We start from the raw sequence: 14080 nt of genomic DNA, 5'->3' as shown, positions 1-14080 counted from the left end.
AGAAAGAATTAAGTATTCATTAAAATATTAGAACGACCACCTAAGTATATTTGGTGACCCATTTTAGCACTTTGCAGAGAATGACAAAGAAGAGTGTTATTTGTATTATATTAGAAGGAGCGGACACAATTTTACAAGCACGAACCAGGTAAAGCATTCAAGTAGTGAGTGAATGGTGAAATAATAACCCACTAGAAATCAAAATATTTTTCTACATATAAATGTTATTCTTTAGTTGCCTTTACTTTAGTGTTAAATCAAAGGGAAGGTGTGTTTTTATGCAGTACGTTAGGGAAGTGAGCAGGAAGGGCGGAGGGTTGGAGAGAGAGAGAGATAAAAAAAATAACCATCTGTTTTTCATCAGAGTTGAAAAGGACATCATGATGTAGGTGGAGGAAAACGCTGTTCAGTGGTCTTGAAATTGTTTGTGCAGCTCTGTGGGCGTAACACGGGAGCTCTCTATTCTCACAAGATACTGTGGACCGCATGTGTATTTTAAGAAAAACAGCAGAACAGACCGTTTAATATCTTGTGAACTCTTGGCAGTAGAAGATTTAAACATCCAGAGGATCAGTTCAGCCAAGATACCAGATTAGTGTTTCCTTCGTGAGACGAAACGAAAACGAAATGTTTGTCAACGACCTTTTCCCCCTGACTAAAACGAGATGGCGACAATGTACGCTACACCTGTGACTATATTAACATGCAATATTGTTGACAAAAAATGAAGACACTAAAATGTTATTCATAAAATAAAAACAATAAAATCTCGTCAGTTAAATGAGACGACAAAATATTACAGGCCATATTTTCTCCCTCTAAATTTTCACTTGAACAGTGTTCATTCAGCTGTATTTTTTTCTTCCTGTGCTTTGCATGCTGGCCGACCGCGGCAACTCTATTAAAACTAGGAATTGTAGATATTAAATGCAATTAAGCATGACTTTGCAACTGTATGACCCATTTCTAATATTTAATGAACATGATGAATGAACCTTACCTTGCAGCAGATAGAGAGCCAGCAGTAAGAGGAAAATGGCTCTGGAGGTGACCTGGATCCACCATCGATAAAAGAATGGGAAGAAGACGACTCTGACGATGCCTTTCCTGGTCAGTGACGTCCACGGACTCTCTGGTTTGGCCTTGGCAAACGCCGAACCTACGGAGGAAATACACACTTAGTTTAATGAGGCGAACTTCTTAAGCCAAATGACTCATCACTTAATACATCCTGAAGTCATATTAGAGCAGGGGTTTATCTTTTAATCTTCTCTCCCCTTTCTGTAGTCTTTTTCATCTCTGCATTTCATCTCGTTCATCTAATCTTTTCCTCAGTTTATTTCTTGATTATCTGTCTGTCTTCCTGTGCAGTCAAATAACAATGAGGATAAGTTTGACTGATTCGATGAATAATTGAAAATGTGAAGAATATGAGACAGATAGGAAGACATGAGAACGCAGATAGAGCGAGGGTTAGGGGTGACATGGCAGCGTTGGTATATCAGGTTCGTGTGTGAGCATTTTATGTTGCCGCCACTGAGCAGACAATGAGTGTCTGTTGGATTTTAGCTTTAGCAGAAGGCCTATCTAGTATGAACTTTTTATTATTCCACAAACAGAGGTGCAAGTATAGAAAATAGGGAAAAGCCGGTAAGTTGTACTGTTGCTGTAGTTCTTGGACTGTATGTGGAGACTAGGGCTGGACAATAAAACAATAATTATCGCGATAATTTTTCTCAATAACAAATGTTCACTAAATGTTTAATTTTATTCACCTAAATCACACACAAATTCGGACTTAATTTTTTATTAAGATGTTTCTTTGTTGAGGAAAAAGGACTGAAAAAAGTTTTTTACTTAATTTTACTTGTGCATATTTGTTGACAAAGTTCATAATTGTTTTTAATGTTCTACCTCAGATTTGTGAAGTGATTCACTGTTTGTGTTGACCATAAAGAAAAGTTTAAACCCCAATTACCCATCAGGTTTCATACGGCTTTCACTAAGGGGCAAAAATCAGCCGTTAAACTCGAAAGAAATAACGATTTGATACTTATCGTGATAATTATAGATGTCAAAAGATATGAAACCTTTTATCATGATAACATTTTTGGCCATATCGTCCAGCCCTAATGGAGACCATTAGTAAGCAGATTCCATTGTTTGACCATACTGGGTAGTCCACTGTACGACAAGAGCCTGTCTGGTATCTAATACAATTACCTTGATAGAAAGGAAGTCTACGCGCACACACAGTTTTTACTCACCTCTAACCAAGTCCACGTCTATAAGGTCTGGTTTGACATGTCCCGTCTTCTTTGGCTTGTTCCTCAAGCCCTGCAGGGGGAGACAGAGACACACAGAGTCGATGCCAGACAAAGAAAGAAACAGAGATACATTTATCACACACACAGGAACTCATCTACAGGAGGCTTCTGGTGCACTTTATGCCTTCATAAACACACACACATTGAGTGTTTGAGGAGACACCACGTGCATTCAGGCTCACACAGCTACTAGCTTCTCTATTTCACTGCATGTGCATCTACTCAGGTCATCTTCAGTGAGTCGAGTGTCTTTCGCTACTTTTCATTCGTTAAAGAATACAGAGGAACTCAAAGGACCTTTCAGTCCTTGAAATCAGCTGCATCATTTCAAAAAACAGTGTTATAGCTGACATTCATCCTTGTGAGGTTTACTGTTTTTTAGCTTTAAGATTGGTCCCTTCTGTAGTTTATAACCCTGGGAATAACATTCCCCTGTGGCAAGCTGACATCCTGTTCCTGTCACTTCCTACTATGATGCATACACTTCAGTGTGTGTATGTGTGTGTCACTGCTCTGTCAGCTGTGATGAAGCTTTGTATGTGGTGCATGAGAGTCTTTCTGTGCAAGTGACAGCAGGAACAGTAAATACAAGGGATTTTAAAGGTGTGTGTGCGTGTGTGAGAGAGTTACTGCGGTGAGCAGCCTGACAATAGGTTTTAATGAAGTTTCCGATCAGTGACTCTGGGTAAACACAGATATGACCACAGTGCTGTGTGTACATGTGAGCCACACACACGCGCACACACACACACACACTTTAGTTGATGATCGTGTGGTGTCATATTAAGCTGCACTTAACTTTGGTCATGTTGCAAGTGTTTTATTATATTTTATTTTACTATAAGTTTTGAATCACCGGCTACAAAAGCTTGATTCGGTAATCTCAGATGACTGAGATGACTACTGTATATATTTCAATGGTTGTTCGTGCTTACAAATACAATTATTTTTTAATGCAAAAAAAAGTAATGTTTTGTACATGGAAAACAAAACACTGTAAAATGGTTCAACCAGACTGACAACTAAAAGAGACAAAGATACCTCAGAGCAAGTTGTTAGGTTCTTAAAATGTCAAAAACAGGTTAGTTTAGGGTTATGGAATATCAGCTTAACATACTATGGATTGACAAATCACATTTTAAACCTATTAAATCAAACCATTGAGTAGACTGCAGATGGCCCAAAGAAACGAGGGTTACTTACGCTTTTCCAGACTGGAAAACAAATTCAAAATTGCAGGCTATTGGAGGGGGGGGGGGATTGTTTACGATATCTTTAATCTACTGAATATTTTAAGGATGTGAGTCAACAGCACTGTGAAGCTGTCCACTTGAATCTTACTGGCTCATGCCAATATTTACATACCGGCCAATCAAGTTCTTTGTTATCAGTCAATTGTCTGATACAGGAGGCTTGATGAAGGCCCTTATCTTTAAATAGCACAACCAGTGAGCTAATACAATGTGTGAGTGAGTGTGTGAGAGAGGGGGAAAATGTGAGTGTAGAAGAGCAAGACAGGGGTGTGTGTGTGTGTGTGTGTGTGTGTGTGTGTGTGTGTGTGTGAGTGTGAGTGAGAGAGAGTGAGTGAGAGAGTGATCAATAGCTCCCTCTTGGCAGTAGATTTACCGCAGTCCTTCATAAACATCTCGCCTGAGCATGGCTCCCTTATCTCTGCGCTATTCATAGCCTCTTATCTTTTCAAAATACTTTTCTGGCAGTTACAAGTTATGATGTTGCCTCAGTGACTGAACAGTCCAACATGTAAAAGTTAAAAACAGTGACTCTTTGCTCTTTTCATATCTTTTATATCATTAAAGGATGCTTGTCATGTATGCTCATTCGTCTGTTACACTATTTGCCACACACCAAAAACTGTATATATTTAAAAAACAGAATTTGAACCAAAACTCAGCAGAATATATTGTCGTTTCCCATTTGCACCAGCAGGTGGCAACTGGGTTTACATCATCCAAGGTAGCAGCAGGATTATATCAGTCAGTCAGTTTGGGTTCATTATTGCAATTAGAAAACAGCAGAATTGATCATGTATGTGCTCGACCATGGGTTATTTTGTCAGAGCAGTTATAAATGGTGGAATAAAACTGCTGTAATATAATATTTATTGTCTTTTGCAAGATCAGAAAGGGAACAAAAGGCAACACTTTAAATGAACACACACTGCTGGGCTCATTGGTCTTTAAACCATTCCGTAATTAATCAATAATGCATGTCACTAATCTCACCTCTCTGTTTACATGACAAGAGGTACAGTATGAGGGAAGTAGGGACAAAATGTAGAAACTGCCAAATTAAAACAAAAAAGAAGAAAATGTAATCCTGCCCTAAAATTTATTAAGAAGCCTTTTCAGGTCCTTGAACTTCACCAAGGGAACGTTAGATATATTAAAATCTCTAATTAAATCTGAAAAGGGAGTAATGAAGTTGTCCTCTTGTAAAGTTCAAAGGTGAGAGGTCACAGCTGACAGGTGAAGAGGCTCTAATTATACACAGGTTTGAACTAAGGAGTTGCTTTAGGCCCTGCACTCACACAAGCACGCACAAACAATATTTTGTCCCATTAAGCTCTAATTTTAACTGTCTGTTAAGAGTTGTAGAAGACCAAGGTTTCGCACGCTGCCTGGAGCCGACCTTGGTCACATGACTCATGCTAATACAGCTGTGCGTTCATACCAAAAGCAACTCCGGAGGCCACAGCTGCTCAGTTCCCTCATTTGTCTACGGGGAAATGTTAGAAAAACGACTTCTTCCTGCAGCCAATCACAAAGCAGTGTGAACACAGAGTGGGGTTAATAAACACACCAGGATTTGACACGGCAAGTGAACGGAGCGATCAAACCAACCAATCACAGTCTAGCAATCTACGAGGTGGGTGAGCAGACGTGCACTGTGGGACAACAAGAGGGACGTCCTCCCCGCCGTATACTCACCAGAGAAATAAACTGTGGAGGAGGAGGAAAAGACGAGATGGAGAAGAAGGGATGGAGATGAAGAGAGGAGAGATGGGCAGGTGACACCCAGCCAGGAGGGCAGAGAGGAAAGAGTTAAAAGAAAAAACACTGGCAGCATGGTGACAGTAAAAACAGGCTCAAAAGGAGGAAAGATGGAGGAGTAAAAGAGACTACAAAAAAAAAAAAAAAAATAGACTTCACAAGGTGAATAAAAAGGAATCGAGGAGGACAGACATTTAGAATAAGCAGGGCATAAAGAAAACAGGAAAACAACAGTGAAGTAACAGAAAGATGGAGGTGTAAAGCAAACAAACAATGAACCAAATTTACCTTTATTTCTCGCTGCTCCACTGATTTCTCCCATATCTGTTGGTCATAGGCGCCGATCTGAAAAAACAGACAGAGGAAGGATTGATGATGATGACATCTGGAGAGCTACAGTAAACAGAAAGTAGGTACAAGGTTTTAGTTCCTGGATTCCATGCATGCGTCATCTTCTTGGTGTTTACAGTAAGAGGAATAAACCACAGGAAAGGTTTTCTTAAAAACACTAAAAAGCTTCACTTCCCCTCAAAACATTCATTTCAGAATCAGAATGAGCTTTATTGCCAAGTAGTGTTTTACACATACGAGGAATTTGCTGTGGTGATAAGGTGCTACATGTAGACAAACATACAGTCAATATAAATAAATGTAGAAATATATAAATATGGAATAGAAGAACAACGTTGCAGATATACACATGTGCATTATTCTGGGTCTGTGCCATGCAGAAGTAATGCAACAGAAGAGAATATTGTGTACATATAAATATACAACAAATGATCAACAATCAACAACAAATATGTGCAATGTGCCAGGTCTGTGCACGACATTTGTATCATTTGCAAGGGGGGGAGTGTCAGTGGGGGACCCGGGCCTTGTTAATGAGGCTAGTTGCAGACGGGAAGAAGCCGTTTTTCGCTGAGCAACGGCTGCAGTAGGACAGAACTATGTTTTTCCCTGGAAGGAGCTTTTACATGTCATTTCACTGCTGTATCTCCTTAAAATTAAACAACACTGCCAACGCCCCTTTCATTTTCTTAGCTGCATCATTATCATTATTAAAAAAGGCAGATTAGATCCTCATAACACTGGATTTTCAAGATCTTCAGTTCTTGGAGCAATTATGATCTCATTAAACAAGTTTATTTTTTACATGCGCAACCTGGATGAATCTGAATGAGAGTCATTAAACGCATGCTGATGAATCTTTTCACAGCAAATTAGGATTTAAAAAGCCCAATTTTTAAGCTTTAATTCTTCTTCTTCAAAAAAAGAGTTAAATATTCAACACAAGACTTGAGTTTTTATGGCGTCACCATTTGACCAAATATTCTATCTTTTTTGTATTGCTTTTTGAAAAAGAACATGAATACAACACGAAAACAAAACCGATTAAATGTCTATTAGAAGAACAGTATTACGCACTACTTCCCATACGTGTTATTATTAAAGGATATAATTAAACACTTTCAGATCTCTAGAATTCAAAATTTCAAGTTCAAGGATTTGGGTGTGCAGATTTCACTTTCTACTTCTCTCTCTCTTATTTACTTTTCACCTCTCTGTCTTTACTCACTTCTTTCTCATCTCTAACGTGGAATTAAGAACCTGTGAAACTGGTCCAAAAAGAAACCTCTATGACCTTACTAGTATTTATCATGTCTCACACACACACGCTCTGCAGGTATATTAAGCACAGTCTCTCTATGCGGTGTTGCTGCATGCATTTCCCCAGAGTCCCACTTGTGGGGTCCAAACACCGGGAGCCCGCTATACTTCAGACAGGGTCAGACAGCTTTGTGGGGACCAAAATGCTGGACCCCACAAAAAAAGAGACTGTTTGAGGGTTAAGACTTGGTTTTAAGGTTCATGTTAGGGGCTAGGAAATGCATTATACAGATCCCCGAAAAGAAAAAAAAAAACAGGCAGTGATACGTGTGAACAAGATAAATGTGTCCCCTGTCCAGACATCTGACCTGGGAACACACGCATATAAAACAAAACAGACACACTCCAAGGTCAAACTCAACTACTATAATACTTCTCTTTCAAAAGCCAAAGCAAAGTAGAAGAAAAGACACTGGGAGTCACACAATTTACTTGCTTTTTATACTGTCCGTGTGATCAGCTGATCTGACCTCAGCAGATCAGTGTATTCATGCGAGTGTGCCTGCAAGGCATCGAGACTGGGTCACCCTGTGAGCTCACCAGTGGAAACTGCATTTTTAATGAGAATTCATTAAAGATTGATAGGAAGAGAGGGGTCAAAGACAAGGAAAGAAGAACATTATGAGAGTAGGTCTAAATGATTTTGGAAAATAATCTAATTGCGATTATTTTTACCAATATTGCGATTTAATATGCGATTCATTTTAAGCTCTTTACCTTCTATATTATTCAAAATGGGCAAGCAGTAAATCAGTGTATACTATGACCAACACAATATTAGATAGATTAAACATACACTGTTCTTTCTTGTGTTATGATGAATTTGGTAGAATTATTATTATTATTATTATTATGAGCAATGGTGGAGAAGATATATCAAATTATAATAATGAGAAAGATAATTTGAGTCAAGTCATGGCATTAAATAATATGATATATCAGCAGGTTGGCCTACCTACAGACCACAAGAAAAAAAAGCAGTGGAGTACTGAGTTCAGGCGGATGTTTGTTTTTAATTTCAACCTGTCAAAGAAAACAAAAGCACCAAAAGTTAAATAGGGACTGTTTGAATACATTTGAAGATTATTAAGATGTTTATTCTTGACCTTGAAAACAGTTCTTGATATACAATCTCACCATTTTCAAGCCAACAGTGAGGAGAAGTCCTTTTAATATTTACAATGCCATGACAACTGGGCAAAGGGAGATCACGTGGATCGACTGAAAAGCTGTAGATCGGCTGGTGGTGAAATTGTCAACTACTGTAGCTCTGGCCATCCTGTAACAATTCAAGAAAGTAAAATTTTTTCTTTTGCTCCCTTTTTAACAAAGCAGCTGCATATGTCACATGATGCTGAAATCAAAAGCTACAAGAGAGCTACTAAATGGACCATTTCTGCAACAGGAATTAACAGCAGTTTCTTTTGTCTCAATGAGTTTAAATTTTGTGAGAATGTGTGCCCTTAATTGTCCTTGTTTTTTACTTTTAATGCTGCAATAAGGGACTATAGATTACTCCTCTGTTCATTTAGCTAAATAAACTGCAATTCTTAAAATCTGACATTATGATCGGGCTCTGGCTTATTGACAAATATGGATCCTGAGGCTCCACCAGATAAGAACAAAGCACTGGACAGCATTAAATCTGATTTCACTGACTGATTTACTGTGTGACATTCGGGCTGACAGCTAATTTTCCACATCACTCAACCTATTAAAACATGCGCACACACACACACACACACACACACAGATTGAAGAGGATGGAAGAGTATATATGTGGAGGACAGCTAGAGGGCAAACATGACCATGCAGCAGAAAGATAAAGAAAGGAGAGAGGGTGTAGAAAAACACACACAGAGTAATGAGGTAACTGAGATCTGACAGAGTGAAATTAACAACACTCAAAATCCTCTTAACGCACACACATTCATTCTTTTATCACTATCTGCATAACTGATCACCCCTCAAAATAAATCTTAGGCAACAAAAACAATTAAATTACACTTTATCAGTCCACTTGCCTTAGCATTATTATTATTATTCTGTCTTTAAATGATAAAAGATTGTTTTAGGAACCGTTTTAGTAAATGTTCTTAGTTAAATGGCACATGAATCTACACCGATTTCACAGAGATAATCACAGACTTCACCGACTTGACAAGCTAAGTGCTGAGAGTGCAGCAGAAGGGACAATGACGAGGCCAAGTGTGCCGCTGCGGCACTGCCGGGTTCACCATGACGACGGATGGCGGGACGATCCAGGGGAGAGGCAGAGAGAGCGAGAGGGGGATTATGTCAGCGAAGCAACAGAGTTATATAACAAACTGCCTCTGCAATGGAGGGGGTGTTACACACTCACACATATTTTTCATTATTCTCCCATGTTTTGTTTACCTGTGTGACTAATTGGGACAACATTTTTTTAAAAGTGGTCCAGTATTGAGCGAGCGCGTAGCTTCGATCGGTTAGTTTGTGTTATCATGTGACTTTGGTGTAACCTTTAAAACACATACACCACAATAACACAAAAACTAACCGACTGAGACAGCAGTAGACCAGCTACACCCATAGTCTGCGAGGTAAAATTATTGTTTTTATCAGTGGAGTCTGGTGGCTCTGACGAGAGCGATATAATGACTGTTTCTGGTTAAACAAAAAAGAATCATACTCTTTAACAAAAGCTCCGTCTCTGTAGGGATCCCTTCAATATTGTTGTCAGATATTTGTAATAGCAATCTCAGCCTGTCAGTGGCAAAAACAAGCACTTTAGTGGGCGTACTTTGACGGACGCAATTGCCACAAGGATTACGTTGCAGCCCTGTTTTGCTGCTGCTGACTGCAGCGTGCTCGCTCAAAACTGGACCAATTTCAAAACATGTTGTCCCAATTAGTCACATAGACACAAAAACAAAGGACAATAGGGTTTAGATTGAGAAATGCCAAGCATTGTGCGTTTTCAAAACACACAATCCTGTGCTCGGCCTTAATCGTTATTCCTCTCAGCAGAGCGTTTTAGCGTTTTTCAGCTCACTGTTTGGGTTTCGTTGCTGATCCATCCACTGCTCTCAGCGTTGTTTCCAGCCGCAGCAGGGAGCGGTTGTTTGAGAAAATGCTCTACAAACCCACTTTACTCTTCCTGTACTTAGCAACTAGCTGGTGAGCATTTAGCACCTAAAGAGCCAGATATTTCCCTCAGGAGTTATTTTATTATTGTTGTGTTTAAAAGTTTGTTTCTGCTGGTCTATAACAGCCAATGCAGGTTCAAAGAGGGTCTTTTATTGTTGAAACGATTAGCCAAATCATTCATTAGTCAATTTTGATAATTCAAAGTCATTTATCAAGGGAAAAAAAACAAGCATTTGCTAGTTCAAGCTACACAACATAAGGATTGGCTGTTCTCTGCTTTACATCATTGTAAATTGAATATCTTTGTTTTCAGACCTTGAAAGCGTCCCCTTGAGCGCTGGGATCTTGTAATGGTCATTTTTCCAAATGTTCCAGCATCTTAGACTATACGATACATTGAAAAATAACAGAAATAATCATAATGAAAATATTCTTGCAGTCTTTTCAAAGTTGAAAGCTTTATCTAATTTATAAGTCTTTAGAAATTATATTTTGTGTCAGGACCTTAAAATTATGTGAAGCAACCAGCTATATAATGCTGTCAACTTCCTCCCATCTGCTAAATTTATTTTTCTGTTATGACTTCCTTTCAGTTTAAAAACCTCTTTACTCTCCACTATGAAGCAGGATGTGATGGAAAATCCCTTCACCTACCTGTGAGAATTACTTATTTACATATGTATAACTAGGTACAGTTAGCTTTGACACAGTGATTAACCACGAGGGGAAACGCATAGAGGCACTGCTGGTGTGTACGAGGATACCTTCAGTTTAGAGTGCTATGTGCAACTGATGGAAAATGTTACGCGTCAAGGTCCCAATGAATTCATTAACACTATCCTGAGACAGTTTACAAAAGGCATTGGTTAATCCAAATTAGTAACTGTAATTATTTTCATTATCAATTTTCTATCGTTTTGTTCAAGCAACAGTCCAATATTCAACTCAAAGTGATATGAAACATGATTTTAAACAATAAACTGGTTATCTTTAATCATTGCTGTTAGTTGACTTATAAATTAAACAAATAATTTTACCACATATCCCAAAACAGATGATTATCCTGTAAAAATCCCCAACTATGTGCTGATTTTGAAGCAGCTTCTTTGTTTAAGATGAAACTTCAAATTTCAATCATTGGTGTCAATAAATAAGTGATTTCCTACAAGAACAAAATAAAAATGGAATAGTAAAAGGTGCAAATAAACACAGAAACCTAAAAAAATAAAAATAAAAATTAGTCAAAGAGAAATGAAAATGTTGGTCAGACAGCTGGTTGTGACGTACAGTTTAACCTCTGCTGTGTTTTCAGGTATGACCATGGCAACACACAACGAGAGGAGTGTTGTTGTGAGTGTGTGGTGTATTTTCAGCTCAGACAGGGGTCATCAAGAGTCCTGCCTACCCCATATTGTCCTCCAAATCTGTGTGTGTGTGTGTGTGTGTGTGTGTGTGTGGTGTGTGTGTGTGTGTGTGTGTGTGTGTGTGTGTGTGTGTGTGTGTGTGCGCAACAGATGGTAAACTCTCCAGCCAGCAACACATACAGGACATTTACCAAGCAAGTGGAGCGATTTTTCAACTAAAAGGGGGGTTCAGAGAAACTTAGTGCAGGTTAACTTGTTCTGCAACGGGAAAAGATCAGATAATGATCTGTTTTGGACCGCAAGTAATGATTAGTTTCTCAGTTAATCAAGTGATTATTTAGTATATGAAAGTAATCCTAATTCCCTTCCAAAGCCAAAAATATTCAGTATAATATCACATGAAATGAAATTTACCAAATCCTCATAATATAGAGGCGAGAAATAGGAAATGTTTTGCATTTTAGCTGGTAGAATTACTTTACAATAAAAACGATCATCAAAACAGTTGCCGTCAATCGACTAATCAATATACTGACTAATCATTCCAGCTCTAGATCAGCTTGTTTTATAGAATATATTATAATAAAGATATTACTTAGGACTAACACTAACATTTTTTGTATTATTGATGAAGCTATAGATGTCGCTCTCCACTGATCAATTGTTGTCCATACAATTTCAGAAACAAAAATACCAATTACAGTCTTGTCTTTTTTTGTCCAACAAACAGTGTAAAATCCAAACATATTTCATTTATCATCAACTAATCATGTGTGACCTACGACTGAACCCCAAATAAGGAGATACATAAATATCGACCTATAATATATAAATATCATATGAAGCTACTTGGTAATGTATGTGTTGTCTCCTCTACGCTTTAAGCAGCCGTGTCTTCCATATAAAAACTCAAGTCGCAGAGAACATTCACACAGAGGTACTGATCTTATAAAGTCATTAGCATCCACAGATCTCACCCCCACATACCAAGGATATGAACTGTCACTTAAGTCTTAAAATAGGCCTTAAAGCCGCCACACAAATAACCTGTAAGCGTTTTACAGTGCAACTTTTTGAGATTAAATATATCACCAACACAGCCCAGGAAGCTGGCAACTGGAATGTGTCAGACAAAAAAGAAAAAAAAGTCTGTCTGGTGAAGTAAGGGATTAAAGAGAACACACAGCGTTTCACTGTGACATGGGCTTAGCATGGCACTGTGGTGAGAGAAAAGGGAGCTTCCACACAAACATAGCACTGAGTCTATTTGCAGCCTGTCTCCAGACATAGCACAATCACAAATACACTGTTTCATGCCACTGCCCGAAGACTGCAGAGCACGACAAGGTCAGCTTCTCAGACCAGTTTGTAAGTCTGGACCTTTCTCTCAAACCATAAATCTGGAATTTCTTTATTACAGATCTTTATCTTTCTGAGCGACTTGGTAAATTTAATTTTCCAAACCAGAGCGGACCCACTCATTTGACGATTCACTGACCCACCATCTTCTTCATTTCGCATTCAAATCAACATACGATGGCCGATTTAAAGGGTCTGTTCATACAAATTACAAAAAGAAAGTCCAGTGGTCTATCTAGTCACGCACATAGTTTTGGTTTTATTAGCCCAGGTGGGATTTGAGATTATCCGTCACCACACCAAGAAAATAAAGGTGAATGTAATTTGGTTTCACAGCATTGAAAATTAACTTAAATGTGTTTTTCCCAGTAACAGTCTCACAGATACTCTGGATAATCCCCTGAACATTCAGGGACTTTTTACAGGGACTATGCTTCTTCAGTAAAGAAAGTAGTACCAATATACACATTCAGTGGAAGTAACATCCCCCATTGTTTAGGGAAAGCACCATTTCTGTTTTTTTAAATACATTACTCATGAATTGAAAACACACACACACACACACACACACACACACTCTCTCGTTTCTGAAGGCTGCATTCACATGAATTCATGCAGACCATAGACGGCAAACCAGAGAGTAGGACAGTGAAATTATGTGAAGCCGTTACAGAATACCGACAACGGTTTAATGTCCTCAGCAACAGAATGTACAACCAGATGTTACCTAGCTCTCATACACAAGGACAGCACATGGGCAATCTGGACAACAAGAAGCTAATAACTTTGATGCATCACCCAGAATTATATGATCAGAGCTTGAAATCATAGGGTTTTTTCTGCATAGAGGAATTTTTGGCACCCCCCCCCCCCCCAAAGAGGTTTTAGCGAGCTAAAACCATGTGTTTTAATAGCCATTTATCAAACAACTGTTGAGCAAGTAGAACATAAACTTAAGCAGCAGTAATGGGAGACATAACGTCCTGTGATTTCTCACAATATAAAAAGCAGTTTGTGCTTGAAATGGACCGGTATTCACCGGTGCTGCCACTTTTACATTTTACTCTTTGGTGTACCGGTACTCTTCTCTGCCGTCCCCATTTCAGATTTTCAGGTCTCTACGTGACGCGTACCTGTTCCTGTTCTCTCCTGCCTGCTAATCTCCGTAGGGAGATCAGGAACCATTCATGGAGCCGTGTGTTTAAAGTTGCTCGTCACA

General features: G+C 38.7%; 1 protein-coding gene across 5 annotated transcripts in view; it reads right to left on the bottom strand.

Moving 5' to 3' along the window:
* The window catches only part of LOC119918022 (protein PHTF2-like), a 56777-nt gene that overhangs the window by 14919 nt on the left and 27778 nt on the right, over nt 1-14080 (bottom strand). For 4 of the 5 annotated variants that reach the window (XM_038738520.1, XM_038738519.1, XM_038738521.1 and 1 more), the window contains 4 exons: nt 5627-5683; nt 5276-5287; nt 2268-2337; nt 1001-1159 (listed from right to left, as the gene is read on the bottom strand). In XM_038738520.1, coding sequence (XP_038594448.1) covers nt 1001-1159; nt 2268-2337; nt 5276-5287; nt 5627-5683 — 298 coding nt within the window. The remainder of the gene's footprint in view (nt 1-1000; nt 1160-2267; nt 2338-5275; nt 5288-5626; nt 5684-14080) is intronic. The other variant, XM_038738522.1, reaches the window with a different exon arrangement.

The sequence above is a fragment of the Micropterus salmoides genome, unplaced genomic scaffold (genome assembly GCF_014851395.1).
Source record: "Micropterus salmoides isolate LMB-PRFRI ecotype aquatic unplaced genomic scaffold, ASM1485139v1 Ms_hic_scaffold_23, whole genome shotgun sequence".
Lineage (NCBI taxonomy): Eukaryota > Metazoa > Chordata > Actinopteri > Centrarchiformes > Centrarchidae > Micropterus > Micropterus salmoides.
This window is presented reverse-complemented; position numbering and strand designations above follow the sequence as displayed.